Consider the following 26,946-nt stretch of genomic DNA (forward strand, 5'->3'; position numbering starts at 1 on the left):
TTCGCATAAGGACCACTGCTTTATTTCTATGTTTCTTATATTGAGAAGAGTAGTATGCATTTCCTTTGTTTTGTTTCATTTTTTGATGCCAATGATCTCGAGTCCTTATCGCTTCTAGAATCGCCTTACTCATCCAAGGGCATATCGGATGCGCATAATATTGTTTACGGCAGATTTCACGGTACTCTTTCAGTACGGCGTGAATTATCTCGGTCATCAGACGACAATGTTCATTAGTGGTCATAAGGTTATATTCATTAAAACTGTACTGAGACAATACCTTTGCCGCTTTAGTATATTAGTTCTAGTGGCATACTAAGCGTTAGTTCCACGTTCTCGGTGCGCATTCTCTATGCGGTATAGAGCAGCAATACTCAGGTGATCAGCAATGGCTGTATCATATACACCAGAAAAAAAAACAGGCAGGACCGAAATTACACAAGATGTGATCAATACACGTCGCACTTGTTTTCATTATTCGGATTGGAATTGAAATAAAATTACGAAATCCAGCAGGTCTGTGTATTCTTGAATGCCACTGGCCAAAATATCGATGTTTGTGTTGCCTAATATAATGTCGGGTTTATTGTTTTCCGTGAGCAGAGCAAACACAGTTTCTAAGTCTGCGAAGAAAAGGCTGTGGTCAGTCTGAGGTGCCCTGTACACGACTCCTAAAAGTATGGCGTCAAGCTCAACAAAGAAAATTTCAGAGTCAGAACGCACAGAGGAGTTCAGCAAATGACATGGTTCAAAAGTTAGAGATCTCTTGATATACAAACCAACCCCACCTTCTCGGTTATTAAATATTCTATGGCGGGATTCAAATATGCAGTTTGGTATACTAAAGCACTGGGAAAGCATCCACCATGTTTCTGTTGATGGGAAAACGTCATACAAAAAGCAGTGCTGCGCTAAGAAAGCGCAGAGAGTGTCAAGATTTTTCGCAATACCCCGTGTATTACAGCGCAATACTTATCGCGCCTGGTATAATCTGCAAACGTTAGTAACAGCGCTGACGTTTAGCATACAAAAAGAGGGTATGGAAACAATAGAACAAAAGGGAGGGGGTCTGGTGGAAGGGGGGAGGGGCAGCAGCAGAGGTTTACGCTGCTTGGGCTATATCCGTTTCTGTGCGTATTCTAATCATCTTCGAGTTATCGGATTTATTGATCAGAATTCGGCCTTGGGTCACCCAAGCGTAACGACAATTGTGTCGCTTCTTTGCGGCAAAAGCTTTGCTAAGTAGTTGCTTGTACTCAGGGCAAAGATTCTCGTTCACGTAAATCAGTGTAGTGCCACTCAGTCCCAAATCTGAAGCAGCGAGGCTCACCTTTTAAATGCAGAGCATTTCTTTAACTCACGATGTCACCCGGCGTTGTCGGCGTGCCTCGGCGTCCGCAACAGCCGTTCCAGGGGTGCCCTCTCCCCCACTCCTCCTCTCCCGCATCACGCTACCCTCCTCGCTCTCAACAGCAGATCCGCACCCCTCCCCCTACACTATATAAAAAAATAATACTTACCGGCACCTGGTTTCGATCTCACGACCCTGCGGGCGGAACGCAAGGTACACGGTGCTCTACCCACTGCGCCACAAAGCCGACACAGAATGGAAGGCTACGAACGCACCTTATATCCTTGACTCATTCAAACTACGTCAAGAAGCTGCTGATACAACGCATTCACTACCTGTGGGCGGAACGCGAGGTACATGGTGCTCTTCCCACTGCGCCACAAAACCGACACAGAATGAAATGCTACGAACGCGCCGTATATCCTTGACTCATTCAAACTACGTCAAGAAGCTGCTCATACAACGCATTCACTACCACCAACTCCCCAGACACTAAACGTTAACGCAATACACCCACCCCCTATGCGACGCATTTACTTGAGTCCCCCTCGCGGGGAGATGGGCCCTTTTTTTTGAAGGGGCGAGTAGCTCGTCCCGGGCAGAACATGATAAAAACCGTGATGTTCTACTCTTTTTTTTCCTTCATTGGGACCCGGAGCGGAACATCAATATTAGCCAATGTTATTTCTGCGCCTGCCTTCTCGGCAAGAGCAAGAACTATACCGGTCTCTGTTTCTTCCGGGGTTTTCCGCACGCCCTTTACTCAAGATTAGATCACCGGTCGTACTGTTTCAGTTCTGTCAGTTCAGACCTCACAGTCATCAGTTCTTTTTTCAAGGCGCAGTTTTCACTCTTCAGGCGGCTTTGTTAGGCTTTCACTTCCTATAACTGCTTATCTGCTTCTTGAAGAGATTTATTGAAAGAATCAAAGCAGTCCCCCATGGGCCCGACATACTTATAAAACGTGGCAAGCTCCTGACCAACGTGAGAGTTCATTTCCTACATTTTGGCATTCAGCTTAACAAGTAAGCTTCCGAGCTCTTTCACTGTGGTAGGAACCTTTTCGAAACGGACCCCTTTCTGCTACCCGCTTCATAATCAGACACTGCACGGAACGATCCAGACACAAGCTATGAAAAATAAAAGCAAAATGCGATTTACACACACCTGAAATGCATAAATACATTGAGCGGGCTGCCAGTCCTTTCGTGCATGGATTGTTCCCTAATAGTGTTGAATGGAGCGTTGCGAAGCACAAAATTTATGTGCAGCGACTACGGTGCGACAGCGACGACATTTAGGAGTCGGCGCATTGGCGTCCGGCTTTCAAATCACTGTGGAGAGGGCACCGTGACGGCCAGTCTAAGCAGGCACGCGCTGAGAGCCAAGCAGCCGGGGACAGGAGCAGCTACCGTGATTCCTGAAGTGCACAAATGCCGTGAGAGGGCTGCCAGTCCTTTCGTGTTTGGATCGTCCCCTAGTAGTGATGCAAGGGCCGTTGCGAAGCACAAATTTAGGTGCTGCGACTACGCTGCGACAGCGACGACGTTTCGCAATTGGCGAAGTGGCATCAAGCTTCCGCATCGGTATGAAAAGCGCACGGAGACGGCCAGTCCAGCCAGCCACGCGTTGAAAACCAAGCAGCTACCCCTTAATTCCTGAAATGTACAAAGGCTGTGAGCGGGCTGTTAGTTCTTTCGTGCCTCGATAGTCCCCCATTGTGATATTCTCTTGAAATGTGTGTTAGGGCGTCTACCCTGTAAATTACGCCTGTCAGTAGTTACAATCACCGCGAAAAAGGTTTCGCCCGTTACCCGAACGTCCTTGGGGAATCCGATTTGCTGGTTTCAGGGCTCATTATCTGCACCTTCAGAAAACTCAATTTTAAAGCACTGGATAAATAATTTCTCTATACCAGGAGCACCGGTACGGAACTAAGTTTTACACTTCAGCTTTAGTGCTGCCGAAGTAGTGCCAGAATTTGGAAAAATTGTTTTTTTATAAACTGTTTGAGGGTGTTGTTGCAACAAAAATTTGTTTGTCGCCTAACTGTTCTTACACAGCTCATCTATGATTTGTTTGTCAAAAAGCCATATATTTTGAATTTTTTCTGCAAAAAAAAACTCCAGTAATCCACAGGCTTTTACTGCGCAGACGGAACGTTTTTTATGTTTTCAGTACAGTTCCGGACAGTGTCACAGAACAATTGGCGGCTTCTCTGGTCACATCGCTGCATATTTCGTCGAAAGACGATTGTCCTGTGCCGCCTCTGCTGCGGAAGTGCCTCTCGTCACTTTGATGCTCACGCCTAACGCTCGTAACCTTCCGTCTCGATGTTCCCACGGTACTCACGGGGGAGGTTTGCTCAAGACAACTTAATTTTACCGCGTTCGACGGACCGCGCAATCTATTGGAACATTTCATTAATTTTGTACTTGAAATATGCCACGAGGGATAGTGATGCACGGGAGAATTTTTGTATTTTTAAATCAGAAATTTTTTTTCAGGGCGTATTTGTTATTAGCAGACAATTATTATTCATTACTGACACTGAAAATAAGACATCCATTTCTGTTTTTTTCTTAATAGGCCTAATGTTTGTTTTTGCTTACAATGTTGTCGTGTCTCAGCGTTGCCACCTTATTTGCTGCCCGGAAATCTTTCTCCAAAATAGGCGCGACGTCTTGTTCAAGATTTCCTGCATATTTTGGCCCCGTGACTAAATCTATGGACAGACAGGCAGGCACACAGGTACCAGATCGACAACATATTTTCGTATTTAAGTAGCCCAAGAAATACCGCCGTGTTTAAAACTGCCTTTCTGTCACCCGAATACATGTAGGACCGCAAAATATTTATGTTCTGTACTTTCAAATATTCTACTGCCTATAAGGTGAATACAGATTAATTCGTTTACCTATTTCAGGTACAATAAATTGAATTATGAGCATTACCTTTTACTTTCTACGACAGATTAACAATCTCCATACAGTCACCCCTATAACCAGCTGAGATATTCCTGATAGCACATAAGCTTCTCGAAGCTCGGTCCTGTAACCCGTATTTCTGCTTTCATGCACTAGTGTAATGCCTGTAATATTTATTTTATCCGGTTAAAATAAAGTTACGCACACGAGGTGTCTTAGGTGGGGACGACTTCGCATAAAAGCGGTAGTATATATTTCATAAAAACAGCTTTTATATCAGCGTTAACCAGCTATTACGTGGAAAAACGGTACAAAGAACTCTTAATATTTACCATTACTATGGGAGTACCCCACTGAACTCTTTCTGAAACGTAAACCTCGCACGGCCCTGTACTACCCCAAAATGGAGTTTTATGTGTTATAATATTGTAAATTTATTCCCGTCGTAGCGCTACAAGAAATGGCAATTGACGTAGAGGGGTTGCGTATTCGCTTTCGACCCTGCAAAGCTCGTTTAAAGTGAACAGCGTGAAGCCACACCCGCAAGGTAGCGCCCCCTCCTTCGTTCTTCTGTCCGCTCGAACTTTTCCGTTCTCCTATAACTCGTTTCATATTAAGCGCAATGTAGGCTGTCCCAATTCTACCACATTTTAAACCAAAGCTTTTCTTTGTTCGTCCAGTGGTTGCGCCGCGGATGTGCAAGTTCACCTTTTTACCGAAGACAGACCCCTGCCGAGACACTCCTCGAAGCGCATCGCGTGATTCGCCGGGCACGCTTTTCTCACTGCGCACAGGGCCCCGTTTTCAGTCGTTCTGCTCAGAACGAGCGGCGGCCACCGCCGCGTTTGCTGCTGATCAGCTGATTGGCAGCCGACCATCCCTGCGGCCTCCGATGCATGCGTCGCAGGTTCGTCTGGGGCTACGTGATCGTCTCGCGCACGGAGAAGCGGAGTGATGCCGCGTTCGCTGCGTTCGCTGGGCCTCCTTTTATGAGCGTTGTACGGTTTGAACGGCTTTGAGCCTTGGTCGGCAATAGCGCTATATCAAAAGTAAACCAGGCGGAACCAAGATTCGACCAGACTAATCCAAGCTTTTGCTTTGCATATCAATGGTTAGCTGAGCTAAGCCGAAGCCATCTTTTTTCTGCTTCCTAGGTGTTTGCGCACCATGATTTGAGTCCAACAGTTTGTGTTTGGCTTAAAAAACACTGCCATTCGAAAGACGGGAAATAAAATGTAGCTGAAATGTGACCGAGGTTTCGTTTCGCCCGGATAATGTGTAGTCGTAAGATTGGAGCTACGGTTTTTAGGTCAGTTTTCACTCGATATTTTATTCGTAGTAGAGGCAGAAAGGCAAGCAGGCCGACAGACAGACACACCACAATTTTTTTTTTGTGTATGTAGCTTAAGGAACATAAACGCTCCAACAGTCTGCTGCGCGGTGGCTGTGGATACAAATTGGCATAAGGAACTGTTAGATGTTGGAATAGTTCAACTTTAATCAAATACGTGGGATCGAAGTAAAAATTGGCAACTTCCCAATTACTCCGCAAAAATGCACAAAGGCATGCTAACAAGAAAACATCTACGCTAGGGAATACAGACACAAGGATTGGAAAGAGTTCTGACTATACCCTAAGCCTCGGCTTGAAGGGGTTTATGCAGCAAAATCTGCTCTTTGCACACCACCAAGAAAATTCGTGAATAGTGAAATGGGTGAGAGCACTAAGCTCTCCTTACGTTTCAGTAGACATTCTCATAATTTCTGTAAGTTTAGTACCTCAAACTAGGAGATATGTCCTGTAACTGTAAGGTATATAATTCTGAAATATGTGGAGTCTGATTCTTTACACTTTATGAACTATGGTTAGTGGGAGATGAATGCACCAGTTCTACTTGAATGTCACGTGTTGAGCTAGTTGATCTTTTGTTCCTCTTCTTGGAAAATGTTTCTTGAACGTGAATATGACTTGCACTTGCTGTGACTGACTTCATGGTGCCCCGAGACACACACTCAATTATATCTCTTGCGCGCACCAGCAGATTATAGTCAACGCTTTCAAGGGCAGCGGCAGAAAAGACCAGTATATAGTCATGATGTGTGGAATTTGTAAGGCTGATGGCAAATGAGCCGGAAATTGTAGTAGTCACGGTCCAATTCATTACCTGAAACAAAAGGAAGAAAGTGATACCAACAGGTGGTTGAGATAAGCAATGTTTTTTGTGCCAGAATTCTCCAACAAATGAGCTAAACCATCATTCGCTTCCACAAATACTTTTTTCACATTTAGCAAGGATCTGCGTGCAGGAAACGAAAACATCCCGCACTTCCTTTCATGAGGATCTAACCATAGTGGGATGGGATACAGTGAAATTCGCACGGGGAATCCGTGAGGAATTAGGTAAAAGGAACAATTCGGCTTATTGTAAAAGACATAGTAGTTTCGAATAAACACAGCCGTTTAATCGTTGCTGCCTGCTGGTTAGGAAGGTCCCCCGGTATATTTTGATTGTTTTTGTGTAATTTTCTTGACTAATTCCCACAGTGTAGTTTCATATGATGTGCCCGAACTGTTATTTTGTTATTTTTTGCTTCTTTTTATTTTATTTATACTGCTAGCCAAAGTGCGGTCGTTACATTTTCCTTCTTTTCCTTGGAACACTGGATGTTGTCCCGACTATTCTTAGAACGGACGCTATGGATAGGTCATCCGTAGTCAGCAGGTGTATTCCCTGCGTGAGAAATATTTTCACCTATGATTTTATAAAATCCACCGCCTAATTTTGAGCTAAACCATGAAGCTAGGATAGCTGGTTCATGATTACAAAAACTGCGCTATGAACAGGACAAAATGACGATGAAAAGAACCAACACAGGAGCTGACCTACAACTCGTATAAACTGCGTGATGGCAATATAATAAAAACCAGTTAACTTCTCCAATACCAAGTTCCTGCAAACTAGCAATTTTCACAACTCATACCACACGCTGGTACTCTGCACCAGAACATTCATGGATAACCCGTGCCCTTTGCGTTGATTCATCAAAAGACCCAAATCTGCATAAGGAAATACAGCGTCAACCAATAAAAAAACTCTGAGAATCCGTTACACTAATTATTCTGGATTGCTTAGCAAGCTTTTAAAAGATGCGAAGAAGGCCCATTTCTTGAAAGAAGGTCCAAAATGTCAAAGCGACACTATGGACATTTGGGAACCGTTCAAAACTTTGTATAATTAGCCTACATCACGGCACTCCGCATCAGAAATTACCACAACGGCTGGTACGCTGGATGACTCACCTGACACTGAGGATGGATTTAACCGATCTTTTATTCGTAGTGGCGTTAGGTCCTTACTAACTTCAGGCGCAGCATATACTGGCCCCTTTCGCCTTCAAAAATTGCTTTAGCTTTTTGCAGCTTACGCGGAAGATGTTATCTGTACTATTGTTAAGTCCAAAAAGGACGGGGCCCCGACATGGTGAAAAAAACCTACTGAAAATCAATCTTGTAGAACATTATACCGCACCCATTTTTTCTCACATTACATACGGTTAATTTAAAAATAGCACATTTACCGAGGGGGGAAGCTTGATAGTGTTGCTCGTCTTCAAATATGTAAATCCTAAAATAGTTTCGCGTTATCGTACAATGCGTGTGCGACCTATTTAGCAAGATAATCGAGACAATAATTGTAACTCGCTTGTTAAAGCTTCTCAAGGAATTTAAAATTCGAACAGCGCATCAATGCTGCTTCCACCCAGGAAAATGAGCTAGCTCTAATATCTGTTACCCACATTATAAAACGCAGAAATATTGGCGCGGACATTGTTGCTTTAGTTTTCATTGCATTCACAGAATCTTTCGATGCCATTAGTCATAATAAACTTTGCCAACAACTTCAACACCTGGGAATCCGAAGTCCCGCTTTATTATTACTGCGCAGCTACCTAATTAACCGATGTCAGGTCGCAAAATTGTATGGTTCACTTTCAGAACCGCTAAGTATCAGTAAAGGTGTCCCAGAGGGTTCCATGCTGGGCCTACTGTTATTTTATTATACACAGTGATAAAAATTAAGTCTTTTGAAATGAGGCATTTAGCTTTACGTGAAGACAACCTCTGCAGTGAGGGTATGCGCACAGGAAGACACCCAATTAGATTGTAATTATTGATTCCGGTAGCTTAATAAACCAAAATATGATAATAACATTTTTAGCGGCTGTAGTAAGCAGTCATATTTGTATTGAAAAGTTAGACGCACTAATGTTTTTACGCAGTTTTATTTGCAGCGTTCTTCTAACGCATCCGCAGTCCGAGATATCGAAGTGACACCTATAATGGCTATTCTCATGATTACGCACACTAGAAAGTGATGACCTGCGGAAATCTCTTCACATTTGTTCTGTGTTTCGATATCGGTTCCGCATGCTGGAGATTGCGATAACACCAGCCAAGACTGAAAGAATTCCAGTTATCAATGTTGCTTATTTTTTATTTATTATATCAATTTTGCCAGATCTCCACCCCGTTGTCAATATAAACAGTGATCACAGCAGGTACGTCACAGTATGAAGCAGCGTTGCGCCTGTCTTCGCGTTCGGGAATGCGTAATCATGAGAACGGGTATAAAACTTCGGAGTTCGATACCTCGGAATACGATTACGCTAGAAGAATTCTGCCGAACAAAAATGCATAGAAACAGACTTGCGTTTAACTCTTCAATACACAAAGGCCTGCTTACTGCAGCCGCTAAAAACTAAATATTAAATTTTGATTAATTAGGCCCCCGACATCAAATAGTTGGCACCACATTCTGTGTCCTCCTACTTGCTACGCCACGAATTAGCTGGCGTCTTCACGTACATCTAAGCGCCTAATTTTAGGAATGGCAGCATCTCCACTCTGTGGATAATGGTGAGGGTGCGGAGTACGGAGACTCGAAATGACATCCAAGTTCCGCCCCGAGTTACATCCGATTTTCGCCCCGACCATCATTCGATTTGAAATGTGAGTTGCATTTTGATTATTTCCTAAATAAAACCACAACTCACGGCTGAAATCGAGTTTCGCTGGATTTTCGCTTGATGGTGTGACGTGCGCGGATGAACGCGGACGGACATTGGGAGGTCCTAAGGTACTCCGCACCGTTACAGGCGAGAAAGTAAGCCGTTTGACTCACGGTCGTAGCGCAATGGGTACGACGACTGACTCTAACTTTGTCTGGTCTGCCAGACGCAGGCTCAAATCCTGTCGGTGCTTGCGTAATTTTTGCGATTGTAAATGCTATGCGCACCGACGCGGAAGGGCATTGTGCGGTCCTAAGGTACTCCACGCCTAAAAAACCTGTCGACGTAACTTTGATCACCCTGTATATAAACTATCTGCGAGAAGGGCTTCGTTCTAGCTTCATCATGTCATACGCTGTTGATTATACCTTTTGTGCTCATAATAAATTGGCAAACAAAGTTGTGGCCAATTACGTAATGCTTTAACGAACCTATCCCTCTGGTGCGCAGAAAACAAATTTTACATTAACCTTACAAAGTACCATTTCGTGCTCTTTCACAAGCAGCTGCGCACCATCAAACTGACATCGCCATTGCTGTTACAAGACCATATGTCATTCATCCCTGATCAGATATGATGCTCCTAGGCGTGCTACTAGACCAACACCTGAGATTTCATCTGCACACTAGAATGTTATCTAAAAAAGTTAATTTAGTCCGGAGGGATTTATCACATCACGTCATTATTTTTCGCGTTACAATATGATCTCGCTTTATCACGCCTTCATTCACACCCATTTGCAATATTGCGCGTCTACATGACGTACCAACTACGCCACTCGCCTCGCACATGCAGAATTTACAAACCCTTGAGTTGCGGCTTATTGCGTTTGGTCCTATCACGACTCGCGTGACATCAATTTTTAACAGCTTAGATATTTTGCGTTGATAAACATTTTTCAGCAAAAACAAACTACCATAATCTACCATGCTCCTGCCTAGGAAATGTTTATTGACTTCCTGACAGCCACTGCTCTGCTTTACTGCAATAATGCCCGGTTGCCTGAAAACAACAAGGATCTACTACCCAGCGTCATAGCCAATTATGGTCAATTTACAGCTTATTTCTTGAACATTTCAATGTAGGATCGCCTCCTAGCCAACCCACCCGGACGTCAGCTGAGTTCAGTAAAAAATAACAATATTTTGTTCCAGTTATAAAGAAACTGAGTTATAGCATCACAAGAGTCCTCAAATGTCATAAGTTTTCATAGCTTTTGAGTGCTTCGCCATTACTTTTTATGCTACTCCGAACGCAGTTTTTGCGTCAGCATTGAGTTGCGTCTAAATAGTTCAAACTAAATTGTCTATGAAGTGTTTTTGGTACTAGTCAGGATGCTTTATTCAGTTATTTAATAATGTCACTGCTTTTTATGTAACAGTGCATAATATTTATTTATTTATTTATTTATTGATACTGTCAACCCTCCCTTGAGGGTCATAACAGGGAGGGAGTACAATAGCGAGTACGAAGACAAAGTAGAAAAACTAAAAATGCAATGACAAAGCAATGCACCTTTTTATGGGAGGCATGCCGAACAGTTCTTCCAACTTCGGAAGCTCTTCTTGTATTACGTTTTAACAATAAACAATAACCATTCCGTTTGTCCTACATAGGATTTTATGTTGATGGGCCCGTTTGTCTCATAAACTTAAAACCCAGCATGAGGATTCTATATTTTGTGGCGCGAAGTGAGCAAAGGGCAAAAATTGCCGTAAAAAAGTTGTAGAGACATCTAAATTTGGATCGTATGATTTGAGGCGCCATAGCGACACTTCGACTCCAACGGAGCCTTTTCGTACGCACTTGCTGCATTTGCGACCTATGCTTCAGGAGCACTAAAGGTAATCGAAAAGAGAATGTCTAGCAATCAGGGTTTTTAGTCACCGTGGCTAAAGAGAGACAAAGGCTCTGTACTCTTCTGGGGCTTAAAATCTCAGCGCGAAAAATTACGGCTGAAACGTGGTTGTCAGTTTGAGCGAGCAGTCGTCAGCGTCAGTGTATCAAATTGTTTGTGAAGTGGTGTCTAAGCCGGGCTGAACAATTTCGCTTTTTTCGAAGAAACAGAGAGTGAGAGATCAAGTGTGAGAGCGGGGATCTTTGCCCAGGAAGGTTTTGTTGTGGTTTAGGAAATTTGACTAAAGATTAGGCAGGGAGCTCAAAGGTGGAACCTGAGTCTACGACACCAGGTGCTGCGGCATCGTTCCTTGCCCTCTCAATCAGCTCACGCTGGTATTGAGATAACAAGCTGGTCAAAGCTGCCTCCCATGCCTCGAAGAAGGGAAAGATGTTATGTTTAATTTGTTCTCACATAAATTATCAAGTAGTTGTTTTGGATTTTCCGTCCACTGAGTTCGTGATTCTTCGACATTGAGACCTCCTTGTAGCAAAGGAAAAGATGGCGTTCCTAGGCAAAGGATGAATATTATTTCTTTACGTTTTTCGAGAGGGCAGTGGGGTAGTCGTGGTCACAACGAGCACTGCATATGAGTTTGTGGGCATTTTGGTCAGTGCTTTGTTTTCTTCCAGACCATTGGGCTGGGTGTGCAGGTAATGTGAACTTTCTCCCTTGTGTGGGGAAATATTTCCCCGAAGAGCTTAGGTACTCTGACTTGAGAAAACAGTATAATGGACTTTGAGAGTCTGTGACGATGTTACGCTTCTCTTTGATACTTCCGCTATTCGGACTGCCAAGAGAATGGCTCCTACTTTCACTTCTTCGTTTCTGTACGTTGAAGAGTTATGCATTCAAAAGGTTGCCAGAGTGCTCAACTACGACAATTGGTGCCTCGCGCTTTCGTGCATCTGTGAGTCTGTGTATGTTCTCTTCTCATGACATTGGAACTTTCCCCAAATGATCTTTATCCTCCCATTTTGCCTGTACTTGAGTAGCACTGGATCCATAGTTTTGGTAGAAGAGAGTTATAATGCGGAGTCATTGTATCGGTGACATGTCTACCATGTCGCGCCGTCATTTCTCTTTCAGCGGGGTAGCCTGTTTTTCCTACGATGGCTAGTCCCGCTTTGTTTCTCAGCCCTCTCTTCGGGATAGGAGAGTGGTTTCTCTGATTTCTTCAAAACTAAGCATCTGTTCCGTTTGTGAGAGCTTGTCGTGGGTGCCTGAGTGATGTTAGTAGAGTGTATTTTTTTTACCAACTCATTGCTCATGGCATGATAAGGTGTTGTGTGGAGAGACTTGAGGACAAGAGTCGGTTGACGTCTTGCATGGGCCCTGTGGAAAAGGTTATCGTTCGGTCTGTGACGATTTCTTTGGAATTTCCCACTCTGGAAAACCTATCCAAAAGCCATTCTGTGACGTGGACGCTGTCGATGCTTTGCAGCGCAACGGCATCGCTTTAGTCCAATTTGACGTCTGTCATAGGTAGAATAAACCTGTTTCCTTTCTCGGAAGCAGGTTCGATCATACCAATTAGATCAATTGCTATTTTATGGAAGCGAGTGTTGATATGCCGCATGCTTCCTAACAGTGCGACGCCTACTTGTTCTTTCGGTGCAGTCCTTTTGTCATATGTCGCAGGACTTTACGAATCGCTTCATGTTGACATGTATAGTCTGCAAGTAGAATTCTTCAAGGATTCTGTCCGCTGTTTTCGGATGCCTTGAAGTCTGGCCATGATGCCTGCATGTGCAATCTGTAAAACCGCATTGCGGAAAGGTTGGGGCACGACTATACCTGCTTCAACGACCGTACAGACGAAAGGTGTTACTGCCAGCAGGACACACCCCTGTCTCCGACGTATTTGTAGTTCTTGTCACTCTTGGATGTGAATGTTGTCCCCCACTTCTGAAAATTCTCGTTTAAGCTGTCGTGTCGCTCTTGTTTTTGCCTCAGCTCATCTCTCGCCATCTCAGCGATGGTAATGCCACCTGTAGGTAGCCTGTTGGTTTCTGTTACAGCCACCAGCTTCTGGGCATCCATCACATTAGAGCTGGTCGGGCTTTGAGGTTGTTTTAGATGCGACTGCATCTCATTCACTCGCCTTGTCCTTCCATACGGCGTTGTTGTTGTCCATCCACACCCCTCCCCCATTCTCCTCGCCGCGCGAGCTGCGCTCTCCGCCGCTCACCCCGTCTCCTCTCCGATAGCGAACACTCTCTCGCGAGGGGCATTGGATTGGATTCGATTGTGTTGGCTTGGCTTGGCTTGGCTTGGCTTGGATTTGGATTGGATTGGATTAAAGTGGATTGTGTTGGATTGTGTTGCGTCATAGCCGCGCCACGTTGCGTCATAGCCACGGTCGTTCCAGCACCGGCGTTCCGATTTCGGGCACGTGCATAGACTTGATCTTCGCTGCAAATTGCACGGTGGTCCCGTTACTTCACCATCCACTACCCGTACACTTCAGCGACCACAAGGCTGTCATCGTTAGTGTTACGCCGCGTGTTAAATAAAGAATACATCATACGCGATCCTCACACGTTTCCCGCAATTAGAGAATCATCCCAACGGAAACACCAACTGAACCCTCAGGATGCGTCGCATCTCCACTGGGTTCCGCCCGCGGGAAGGTGGGGTTATTTTTGGGTGTTTTCTGAGGTTGTCTTTGCATCAGCAACTTGTGCTTGACATTTCCAGTCAGGGTACCTGGGCGGTGTGGCTCCTAGTACATTCTTATTACTAAATCATACATGGAATCTTGCATGCATTTCGCCAGAAGATTCCTTGAAAAGTACGGTGTGTGGACCTTGATGTAAGCTTTCTCAAGTTGCTGCGCCGTTTTTTCGCAAACATAAAATTGGAAGCTTGGACCGTTATACAACAGTTTTGTAGAAGATCCCGGCGCACGATTACGGTATTACTGCCGGAATCTCGTAACACTAATATTTGGTTCCTATAGATTTCTGATGTTACGAAAGGTAGGTTTCTAACCAAAAACTTGATCTTCGAGTCGCTTGTTTTGGTTGGCTCATCGACTGCACCCTTGTCGAACGGTTATGGGGTCCCCTCCTGAAGGGATCGGCGCTTTGCTACGGTGCAAGCCGAAACGTGTTTCAAGTCGCCCTTGTTGTTCGACAGTTTTTCGTTTTCTCAGCTGGTCTTCCGCACAAACCGCAGCTATCATGTCGTGCTGAGGTTCAACCGTCACTAGCGGGGACTCCTAGTTAGCCGCAGTTGAAGCAAGCCTGCGTTTTCCTAGGTTTGGCGTCCTGATCTGCACTCTGGTCCGCTCTCGGTTCGTCTCGGACCCTACGCAAGGTTTTTGTGGCCTATGCTTTTATGAAGTGGTCGCAAGCTTCAGCTGTCTTGCAGTTTCTTTCCTTGATGAAGACTGCTAGTTCCGCGTGGCACCTGTTCAACACTTGCTGCACAGTCGTCTTGCCCTGTAGTTATTCGAAATTTTACGCGACGTCAGACGTCTGTAGCCACCTGTAAAAATAGCCAGCGAGGCGGGAAACGAACTGTGCGCCGGTTTCACCACCTGCGATTTTCTCATACCTGAACATTTCAGGATACCCCTTCGAAGTGAAGCGTAATTGTTAGAACAGGGCGCGTATCATTTTTTCTAATCTAGGGAGTCCTCTGGTGTCAGTCTCCTTATCACTGTTAGCGCTTCACCGGTGAGGCACTAGCTGATAGCTACTGCCCATTCATTTTCAGGTCCATTCTGCGAATGCGCGAGGCTTTCGAAGCTGACAATATATGCATCGAGATCGTTTCTCTTGTCATCAAAAGGCGGAATAAGCGTATGAGGAATGATCGCGATTGCGTGTCCAGAGAATATGAGTTCAGGTACAAAGCAATCAACTTGCATGCTATCCCTAACGAGCTCTTGCAAATGGATCTTCTTCTCTAACCTCTTCTGCTCCTTCTCGGATGCTGCTTTCTTGCGTTGCGCTTCCTCCGTCGCACGGTGTGAATGTTTTCTCAGAGCTTCACGCTGTACCAACCATTTTTTCCTTACTCGAGCCTGCTCAGGCTTCACCCATTCTCGAAGCTCTGCGTCCTTGAAACCGAATTCCTCTCTTAGAGCGATAGTCTTTTGGACGTTTATACTGCGACTTCAGTCGTGAATTCCGCTCGTAGGTGCTACGTCCTGCTCTTAAAGATGTTAATGAGTCCTGTCGCGGACGCCGGTTGTGATGTTACGGCGATGATGTGATGATGCATTTAGAGCGGCTCAGAAGTCCCGAGGCAGGTGACCATACTGCGAAAGCGGAAGCCTTTATTAAAAAATGGAAAAGGAAGCAGGCAAAAAGCGGATAATGAAGTTGAGAAGTCAGACGTAGTACGCGCACCAACTCTAGTAGAAAGGAAGAGTTCGTGTTCAAGCCCGCGGGGAATCGCCCAAGGAAACTTCTCGCAGTTTTGCGGGCGGCGCAGGCGACGGCAAGTTTCGGTCCTACGGCTTGCGGTTGGTATCGTTGAAGCGGCTCAGAACAGTCGAAGCCTTACGGTTGAAGACAGGCGCCAAAGGAGATTTTCGAAGAGCGGATGGTACCTCCTGAAGTATGAACGGCGCCGATTTCACACGTAGCACTGCCTTCCCTCCGATTTAGTCATCGGTTCTCCAGTCAGAAACATGGGTAAATATAGGTGCCGTTCACAACAGCTCCCACGGCTTCGTCCATGCGGAGGGGAACCGGTGCCACAGACGACTTCCTAAGGTCTAGGGTCCTTCCACAAGGCCCAAAAGTGGCAGGGTCCCGTCCATAGCTCGTGCTCTACGGGAGTGATACCCGGTATAGTTGCCAGCGGCTATCTGCGGGGAAAAAGTCCCCCGACACGCGCACATCACCGTTGTAAGCAATTGTACGACCCAATGCGCATGGTTCTGCGCAACGTTCATTGCGCAACTAATTCGTGGCACGCACGTGCCTTAATATGCGCTGGTTGCGCTTCTTTCACATTAGTGCGTAAAGAAAGGACGTATCAAAGCCTACACAGCCAGCGTGGGGTCCAACAATGTATGTCCAAGGACAGTCGCTCTGGTTCTTCACCGCTTCTGAATGCCACCGCCCGCACGTGGCTGCATGACAAGGGGCCCAAGCATCTTTACTGTTTTGGAAACCAGCCCCTGAAAGTATTACGGTGGCAATTTTGCCTATCGCGCTAGGCATTTCTTGAAAGGAACGTGTAGAAAAACCGATCATTCGCTGATCTGTCAGCAATAATTTTTTACGCCGGTGTGCTGCAGGCAGCTTAAGTGAATAGGCGAGAGAGAGGGGGCGAGTCTGGGGGAAATTGGTGCGGCGCGACTGCCTGTGCCCTGCCGGGCGCTATCAGTGCGCTAAGCTTTTCCAAAGAGAGCCTTGGAGAGAAAACAATAAATATAGCTCACTGTAGGTTACCCTGGCGAATTTTTTGGTATCTCCGACACAGAAGGGCGTGTACTAAACCTTTGCTAAGGTTAACATTGGCACATCCAGCACGTAAAATACAGACATAGTAATTCGGAAAAGAGGAAAGCACATTCCTGCTCAATGTTCTATATGATCGCGATGCGAGCAAGGGTGTGTGCCAAAGTGTAGCAAAAGAAAAGCAAACTAGCTAAAAAAGATACTGAAAACCATGGTTCTAACCAATCCGTGGTGGTGCTGAACTCCTAAACGGGCTATAGAGGCATGTAATGTGTACAGCAAGAGTCATTCTAGCAATATAATTACGCATTGCAATTAAGCCAGGAGCAACGTACGGCTTTTTTGCAATTTTCTGTGGGCTTTGTGACGCGAACGGGGCGATATGCATAGTCATATTTGCCAAGAGAAGAATAAAAAGATGCAAACGTTATGAATAGTAAGTGACACAGCACCAGTGCTTTCTAAAGCAAAACAAAATCAGGGGTGGTTAGGTATTCCAGTCATTATTTTTCACTGAACCTGTCAACAACAGTATCGTTTTGAGTAAATCTTTTATTTGTTGATGACTCTTTTCTCGTGGATTTGTTTCGTGGTCTGTGTCGCGTTTTCCCAAAACTATGGTTATTCTGACCTACTTCACTGACTCATGCGTGCACTCTAACAACTCTGTTACGGAGGGCCAAAGATCGCTGTGGCGTGCATTCATTTAATGATAACGGTGCTTGCCAAACGTCTGTTTCCCCTGCCGACTTTTTCTATTTGGGCGTCGAAATGTATAAATCTTTAAGTTCCAACCAGGAATAAGTTTGAGCTGTCTTGACTATGCAGAAAGAGAAAAACATTCGGTGATTCAGTAAGCATTTTGGAAGCCTGATAGAGCCAGGTCACTTTGAAAACGAAGTAAATGTTCGTGAGGCATTTAGACACGCGTCCATGGCGCTTGCTATCATCGCTGCGTTTGAGCTCTGAACATAACTTGAAGTTCCAGATGTTCAAAAATGGGCACTTGAGTTATTGATAGTGTTTTACTGGGCAACACCCCCCCCCCCCCCCCCAACAAACTAGCTTTCCAATTTCCGTTGTAAGGCTCCTGCAGTTTATATCGTGTACTTGGTCAGTGATTGAGGGTGTTGAGTATGGTTAGCCCTTCGATAAAATAAGCTTGAAGAAAGTGATTGCAGCATTTGGCCGCCAAAAAGTCAGGCAGCCATTTAGTGCAAGAAAAAATAATTGGTGCCGTCGATAAAGCTGACCACATTCGGCAATTTAGCACTTCAGATCCCCTCGACAAAAAAACTCTAGGGCGTAGCTAGGGTAAAGTGAGCAAACACACTCAAGTTGTGAACTGTGGTTTACATATGCCACCTGAAAAAGCTATACATCGTTGTGTTCTTTAGGTAAGAATTCATATAAGAGGCTGAATTTTTTTATTAAAAACCTGGAAAGAAACCTTTTAGTAGACAAACAGTCATAGAAACCGGTACCGTGAAGGGAAGCTTACTAAAAATAAATATAAATATACAAGTGGCATGCTCACATGTAGCACTTGCATGAAAAATAATACGCAATTTAACTCCGTGTCTGTACACATGACTTGTGGCCATTCACTTACGCCAGCGATGTAAAAGGTTGTGCATAAAATTATTTTCGCACCTTATGGACAGTTTTTTGCTCTTGTAATCTGATTGAATTATGTGACTACCATTGTACACTATCGTTTGCTGAATGTTACTTTTTCTCTTAATTTTCTGCGGAACTTCTCTTATATAACCTATTTGCCTTCCTCGAATAGCACTGTTTATAATTTTCGCTGGCGGTTAGGCTTTTTTCTGTTTATCAACTGAAAAAGGGGTCCTATTACAGTGCTAAATTCTGAGAACCGTTGTATTTTTTTTCAGATTAAATACTTTGTTACGAATACTAAACGAAAAGTGAAACTGAAACAAGTATCAATCTAAATGAAGAAAAATTAAACCTTAGCCTGGCTTCTTATCTCGCAGGTAAAACAATTTGACCAACGTTGAAACGGTTTCGCCATTGAGACATATGAAGAGAAGACACAAAATTTCACGCAGGTGTGACCTGATAATGCTTTCATGCAAAACCCAAATTGCAGTGGCACAAAGCCCAAGTGGCGGTACAGCTGGTTACAATCTATGGTGACTCATTCGCCACGTAGTGGACCTAACCCTGCTGAACACGATGAGGTTGTTTATCGCGGTGCTGCAAGCGGATGTGGTGGCGGTCACGTAGGATGTATTCTTACCGCTTCAGCTTCCGTGATGACCCAAGTAATATGAGTGAGGGCTCGAGCAGCGGCGTTGATCATTGCCCGGACACTCAGCTCCTCCTTTTGGTAAACTTCTCCTGTCTTCTCATACTCCTTGGCTATGCTTTCGTGACTGTTAAATGTGGTCGCTATTACACCCTTGAGACCCGCAGAGAAGGCTTGTATAGTGATTATATCCTTGGCGTCCAACGTCCACACGGTGTACACATTCGTATGTATCACTTTTCTTTCCACGGTCACTTTAGACTCCTCATCTGAGTTTTGGTTGTCGACGGTCGTACTGTACACCTGGCGTTCTGTTTGTTGACCTTTGACTTGAGGGCCATAGTGAGCCCTGGCTTGAGTCCATGTTAGCTTCACCCTACGCAGAGTAAAAATTTCCGAAACTACATTTTGTAGCCTTGGTAGCGTAAAAGGCTCGCCAACTTTAGCAAAATGTTAAAGACTGCAAAATTTCGCAACAGCCCTCAGAAAGACAACTATTAAAATTTTGAATTTCTCTGAATTGTGGCGAGGTCACAGAATATTTTACATAGTGCAATTGGTTTCATTTTCACAATGCGTCCTGATCATTCCGCGTGATCTTCCGAGACAGTTTCGATAAGAGCAGTTTTTATGCTAGATTCTGCTGCAATAACATTGAACACTTATATTTCAAACGAGGGGAACATTGCTGGGTATACACCTGAGAACCTGGCCTTAATTTACTGTTCACCTCAGCATTTATGATCCCCTTCTGCTCTCCCGTTTTGCCTATAGCGCAGCAGCGCTGCCATATTTTTCGGCGTGAAGGCGGAGGTAAGCAATAGGGCAGTGTATTGAAGACCGTGTATTTGAAAATAAGACCTTTCTTAGAATAAAAACGGTAAAAACGACAAGCTTTCTCCATGAAACCCGAGTGAAATCAGTGTCCCAACCCTGCGCCTTTAAAGTACAAAATTTAAATAGCCGAAGCTAAACTCATCCAAAGTCCAAAGCTTCCCCCCTTGCAATGAATCCAGAGGAAACACTGAGCGAACCCAATGCGCCACTGCACAGACTTGATCCTGCCTGCAGTTTTCGAATCGCGTGTGACCTGGGAAAACGTGACAAAGCAATGGTTGGCCCCATTCGCCTCAACGTCGCTTTCACCAACCACTACTTGTACAAGACGCGCTGAGTGCCCTCCCCGCACTGTTACGCCTGAAGTGTTCTTGAGCACATTAACCATATTATGTTATTTCCCCGTATTAATACTTCACGGGATAACCATGGGGGCAACTTTGGGACTGCATGCTGACGCACTCGTGAAACGTATCGACGCCATCGGTCCTACACCGAATGGCACACGGGCTACAAGATCCTTGGTTAAGTGTCTCCTTACTCTAGCCTGAACAAAGCAATGTCAAGTTTTGTTTGCAATAAATTTACTCCTCTTCATAATTTATTTGGCCGTTCCTGCATCCATCAGTTTTTTTGTGCTCTTCTGTTTTACTGATTGCGTGCATTTTTTAAGGGTAATACTTTTTCATGGGCTACTTCAACGCGAAAATTTTGGTCCGTCTGCCTGTCTGTCTGTCTGTCTGTCTGTCTGTCTGTCTGTCTGTCTGTCTGTCTGTCTGTCTGTCTGTCTGTCTGTCTGTCTGTCTGTCTGTCTGTCTTTAACTAGGTTCATCCACCCGGCCAAAGAGAAACATATTGTGCACAATAGGTTTGTGTAACCACAGCCAAATATAAACCTCTAGGTTCTAAGTCCGGTGTCAATGTTCCCATTTGTCAAAAATTTTGAACAAGAACAAAACATTACGCAAAATGGAGGCAGAAAATCAGAATATAAGTGATATTTCCAGTTTTTCTTTATAACAAATTTAGGGACGCTCGAATTGTGTGATCAAATGAAATACTGCATCTACTGCATAAAAATAACGCCGTCGCCTGCTGTCGCCCGTGCCACTAGAGCTTCTAGCGGCATTTGAAGAAATCAAACAGAAACAGTTAGGACAGATTCCGCTATATAGGTTCCACGTTTCGTTTGAAACTCACATGGCGGAGGGCAACGTGGCTCTCTACAGGTTGAAGCAGGGCTCTTCCATCCATTCGCAACCCCGCCGTATGGCAGGGCTGGCATCGTGCCACGCGGCCTGACTCAGAGGGGCGCGCTAAAGATAATTGGCTTGAGCTAAACTGTAGCGTGTTTACCTTTAGACGAGTGCGACGGGAGAAGAACAGAATGAGAGGTGAGTGGGAAAGTGAACGGAGGCATCCACTTGGCAATTATTGAGGACAAAAGACTATCGTCTTGCGTCGACGCTTTCAAAAAAAAGGAGAAGATACGCGGCCATTTTTTCGTCCTCGCTTATTTTGTACATATTCGCTCCTCTCATGCCCATATCAACGTCGCTGACAGGATCACTTCTTCATATAATTACAGACATCATTGCAACCATCCTCCTAATCCGTTGACGGTGCTATTTAGTAAATGTGGCAGAATGCCTCGAGAGCGGGAGCGACTTACGCTTCATTCACTTCAAGGGAAGCAGTCAGGCGAGACTCAACAATACTGGGTCACTTGATTTAATTCCCACAAGCTAATCCCACCGTGTCATTTTAAGATCACTTGCTGGTTAAGTGTACCGTTGGTACCAAAAATAACAAAAAACTGTCTTGATGTTGATTGATTCTATGGTTTGCTGCGCCACAGCTACACATGGGGTATGAGGCACACCGTAGGTTGGGGCTTCGGATTAGCTTTGGACTCCTGGGGATGTTTAATGTGAGCCGAAAGGTCGACACACGAACTGATTTCCATTTGTACTTCTGGAAATTAGATGTTATAGTATATCTGTTGATGGCGCAGCTAAAAGTTGCGCTCCACGATTCGTCGTCGTCCTCAGAACCTACATGCCGACTGTCCTAAGCCATGCCGACTGTCTAAGTCTGTCCTAAGTCTTAGGACTAAGTCCTAAGTCTTTGATGCACTGCCGTAGATGAAAGATCTGTGAGAGATTAGGTGCGAACACTTTAAGCCTCCGGAAATCCAGCGTGCTGCGAGCGTACACTTAATGTATGAGTTTGCTGGCTTGGTACAGGTCCGGAACACTAAAATTATTATCAGTAAATTGTGGGTAATTCGGAATCGCGCTGTGCGTTTTGTTACTAGCTATCGTGGGCATATCAAATTTGGAAGTATTAATGCTCTGTCAGCCTACATTCTAAAACTCCGGCGTAGCTTTCCTAGCCGTTGTACTGAATACACGTTATACATAAGGAGTTAGCGGCAGAGAGACATCAATACCGTCAGCCCGGCATGTACAGATACAGACGAAAGGATGACAGCAAGAAATATGAATATTCACGCTGCGAATCTGCATTCCAAACGCAGTTCCAAAAACCAATAAAGAGTGGAATTCTTGCCAGAAACTGTTGATGCGCCCCTCCTTAAATGAAGTTTCCGCTGCACTTTACCAGCCCTTGCATAAAGGGCGACACCACTTTTAGCAGCTTTAGTCCGACGTTGCCGCGGCTGGCTGTCTATGATGCTGTAATAACGGCAAGCATTGTGTTTACTTTCTTTCTTTTTTATTATATCGGGTTTCTAAATTTTCGTATTTATTCATGGACAACATAGCATACCAGAATTCCTTGCGTAGGATATAGGCCTATATTTAAGTGGGTAAGTAAACAAATAAACACCGCCGCAACGTCTGCATCACCGTCAGCTGCGCAAAGCGACCGCGTGGGGAACTCAGCATGACCATCCAGACAGGACGAAAGTCTATGGAACTATATAAGGTTGCGATTTTATGCCAGCGAACAGGCAGAATATCCCACATGGGCGCATGAAAGGTCAAATGAATGCTCAAATAGCCGAACTTTCCACTCGAACCGAAAACCAAAACGAGCTTTTGTCGGTTTCACTCTTGAGCGAAACATTGAATGACGTTCCAGTTACGTTTTATTTTCTGTGAAAGATGTGTTTATTTTGTTTATTGGTTCAGTGGTCGTTCTGATTCGAAACTCTGGCTGCCAGCTGGCAGCAAAATAGAGGCGCAAATTGCCGTGGCATGAACCTGCTCGTAGATCGTCCCGAAAGAGAAAATATGCGTTCGGAGGGCGATGTTCCAAGAGTTTAAGTAGACACGATGCCTCGGTGGTGGTTGCGTCATACAATCTGGGATAATTTTGGATAGCTGTCCGGAAACGCTCCACCACCACATCGACGCGCACGCTGCTGAAGAGTGATTTCTCCTCCAAGAACGCCATCAATTCGTTGTCCTCTGCTGTAACATCACGCACTATTTTAACAAAAGACAGTGCATTCGAAAAGAATTTTGTATAACTAGTGGCGCAAAGTCTTTTTGCGAATAGCTAGCTTGGCCAGTGGTCATGTGAAATCTACTATCGGTCGCATTGAGACATTTGGATAGGAAACATTAGGGAGGCAATATGAAGCACCTGTTGAGCACTTTTGGCAAAGGGAAAGTAAAGCGTCTTTTGATGCAGTGCTACCAATCGTACGAAGTCCGCGAAATGTGTTTGCAAGTTGGGTCCCACTTTAGTGTCACATGCGAACTATTGGTCCATTTTAGATGGGACATTTTCTTTACGTAGTCGTTGCTGTTTACGATAACAACAGTATTATATCTTTCAGAGGCAAGTATTAGAATATCCGTGCTGGTAAGTAAGATTAGAATTTAACTTGAGAAAACACACCAAGAGCTTCGTGCAAGAGCACGAACCTGTTGCAACCGCACGTGAAAAGATAGGTGCCGCAATCAGCCAGCCTATTGACGTCAGTGATATTGAAGCCTTCCACCGCGTTCCGACACGAAACAGTGAAAAGACGAACATTTTTATCCAGTTCCGCTTGCAGGCGAAACGCGATAATGTCCTAAAGAAGGCCAAAAACATACGCCTTCGCAACAATGATCTTGATCTGGGCACTCCAGAAGCTCTTCAAGTACACCAGCACCTTTTCCCACAAAAAACAGGCTTCTTGCAATGTCTGTCAGGAAAAGTATGAATGCAACTGGAAATAACGGTCAGTAACGGCCAAATCTTTGCAAGGCAATCTGCGGATGAAGCAAGGTGCAAATTTCATGTGAGAGGGACATTGAGAGGGTGTTCAGCGCTCGGAGTGGTCACTTAGCCGCCGAGGAAGCCGTAGCAAGGCCACTGACGGCAGCTTTGAGCCCTGGGCGGCAAGTGAGTTCTGGAGCAGACAACGCTTCAGCCAGACCTTTCCTGCTGATATTGCTCTGAAGAATGGTCACCAAATTTTAGCTCCTTCGGCAATGAAGAAGTTTGCAAATGACGGTGCACTAGAAACATTTCATTTTAACTTTCGCTGCATTCAAAATAGGTTTGATATTGTACAGTTACTCTTCAACTACTTGGGTTTCTCTTTTAATGTGAGTATTTTCAGTGAAGTATGGCATACTGACGAGTGGGAATGCTTGTATACAATTACTTTTTCTTAGACATATCAGGTGGCAAAGGTGTTGGCGTGTCGATGGATATTTATAATGCAATTACCAGGCCCTTCAACAAAAGTGTTCAACAGAACCAACAATTGACATTGGAAACGGAAGATGTTGAACTATTGACTGTGGAAAGCCTAAATGGTATTTTTGGTGTTCTGTATCCTCCTCCAAACGCAAACTAGGCACTTTATTTAAAGCACTGGAAGTTGTGTTTGATTACGCCTCTTCAAATAGAAAATTTCTCTCTGTCGGGCGATGTGAATGTCGACACGCAATCTGTGTCAAAACCAAGGAGGGAACTTAGTGAATTAATGAATCCCTATGGTACTTGGAACGTTGTTGAAGTTCCGACTAGCATACCATGCGCCACGGCAATCTGCATAGACGTTTGCATCACTAATGCTGATAAATATACCACAAATGCAGGAACTCTTGGCGGCGACATCAGCGATCCTCTTCCAGTATTCACTAGATAAGATGCTGTTTGCAGGCCACGTAATTTTAAGCACCGTCGCGTTAAACCTAACACTTTGAGCAACTTTTGAAACGCAATTGCCATCACTGACTGTGCATATGTCTTATCTCTGAGTGATGCTGACTGAGCTTAAGATGCGTTTTTATCTCAAGTCAAATCCACTTATGATTCTTCCTTTCCTCTGAGGCACGCGAGAAAATGCAAAAAATATGAAACCATGGTATAAAATGTAATCAAGAAACAACATATTCCCAGAGTTCATTAAAACATGAAATCCCGGAAAACTAAACACGTATAAAAATACTGCAGTTTAATAAACCGAGAACTTAAAATGGCGCAACTGGAATATTTTAGAAATATCGTCGATCGCCCTTTTAGCAACAGCGCATGAGATCAAGGGGGCAAATAAAATCCCTTGCCTAACTTATAGCAACAGAGCGGCATTGTTTCTTTTGCAAAAGAAGGGAAGGTCCTCTGCAGAAGGGAGCTTTCGAACCTGTTTAATCGGTTTTTTATTACTATCACATACTCGCTCTGTTTAGCACAAAATATTCGTTATGTCTCTATGGCACCAAGCGTCGAAGGAACTTTATGTTTCAAACTCTTAAGTAAGATCCGTATTAACAAATCTTCGATCGAAATAATCTGCCGATAAATATGATTTTCAAATTGAACTGTTTAAATTTGTAATAAACCTATTGTCCCCGACACTGGCACAACCTGTGTTTAAAGCCCTGAACACATGTAAGACTGGTGCACGTGATTCGCATGCACCAGTTAGGATGCCATCGTTACGATTGATCGTTAGGACCTATTTTAGCGCCATTCGCTGGTCGGAGGAGGCTCACGACGTGCGAATGGCAAGCCAGATGCAGTCGTACCATCGTTGCCATCGTTGTGAGGCCACAGCCAATGAGAGCCCGCTCAGCCCGCAACCGGCTTGCGTTGCTCGGGTCGGCTCGGGTGATGGGAACATTAGGATTAGCATCCTGGCGGATATTTGATCGCCGCTATCTGTGCAGCTGTGAATGACAATCCGTGACAGAACTTTTCACCACATTATCATACCCTTCCTCGCATATGGAATTTTATTTAAGCTATAACTGCCGTTTTAACTATCAGTGACCAAGACATCTGCGTAGCCTGGTTAGCTGCTTCCGCGCAGGCATCGCCATCTCTTCGCCATTCACCGCACCGCGCGCCGCGGCGACTGGTAAGCGTAGGCTTGAAGCGCGGCAGATATCTGATCGCAGCTTTTAAAATAGGCCCTGACAACAATCCGCTTGCACAATTTTTTACCACACTAACACCTATATCGTCGCATGTGGAACTTCATTTTAGGGATCAGATTGATTCAAAAGAGCAGCGACAAGCGGTTGCTACCGTGGTCTGCGCCGGTTCGAGTCGCTGAGTGTGCCGAGCTGGCAGGCGCGGCCGGCGTGTGCGCGGAATGTTTCCGAAGGCAGAGAACGCTTAACGATTGCCTGCTTTATCCATTTCTTGCGAACAAACACGCGGAATCTACAAATTCAGCTCAGCGATTGTTGTACCTGACCATGGAGCAAAAACAGTGGGCGGAGCGACGCCGACGACGCATCGCGTACGCGCATCAGGTCATGTGTCTCAAATTCACGCGTACAACTAGTCATGGCGACAGTCGTAAGGATCAGTCGCATGCAAATTGCGCGCACCAGACGTACATTTCTCCTGCGCTGAAGTACGCGTGTCTTCCTAAAGAATTGCAAATTGCAAACGTTGTTGCAATAAATAAAAGGGGTTCTGTTGCTGACTTTCGCAATTGCAGACCGGTATTTGTCCTGCCAGTAGCATATAAAGCCCTAGAAAAAATCATCCATTGTAGATTGACAAAGTTTTTTATGCAAAAATTCCGTTCTTTCCAATTTTCAGTATGAATTTACCAAACAGCGATTCCCTTAAACGGCCATAAATAAGCAGAAAGATATTATAATGAATGTTTTTTAAGAAAAGCTCACTGTGCTAAGGATATATATTGAGCTATCCAAGGAATTTGACGTTATTGACCACTGTA

General features: G+C 44.7%; 1 protein-coding gene across 3 annotated transcripts in view; it reads right to left on the bottom strand.

Annotated features, from left to right (window-relative positions):
* Window positions 1-3,587: 3,587 nt before the first annotated feature.
* Window positions 3,588-26,946, bottom strand: part of LOC144169251 (uncharacterized) — a 62,407-nt gene continuing 39,048 nt past the window's right edge. For 2 of the 3 annotated variants that reach the window (XM_077698310.1, XM_077698309.1), the window contains exons 4-5: window positions 18,936-19,320; window positions 3,589-6,443 (exon numbers count right to left, since the gene is read on the bottom strand). In XM_077698310.1, coding sequence (XP_077554436.1) covers window positions 6,132-6,443; window positions 18,936-19,320 — 697 coding nt within the window. In that variant the 3' untranslated portion in view covers window positions 3,589-6,131. Of the gene's footprint in view, window positions 6,444-18,935; window positions 19,321-26,946 lie in introns of all 3 variants that reach the window. The other variant, XM_077698308.1, reaches the window with a different exon arrangement.

Source organism: Haemaphysalis longicornis, unplaced genomic scaffold (genome assembly GCF_048455015.1).
Source record: "Haemaphysalis longicornis isolate Haplotype H1 unplaced genomic scaffold, Haemaphysalis longicornis Haplotype H1 scaffold_2, whole genome shotgun sequence".
NCBI lineage: Eukaryota > Metazoa > Arthropoda > Arachnida > Ixodida > Ixodidae > Haemaphysalis > Haemaphysalis longicornis.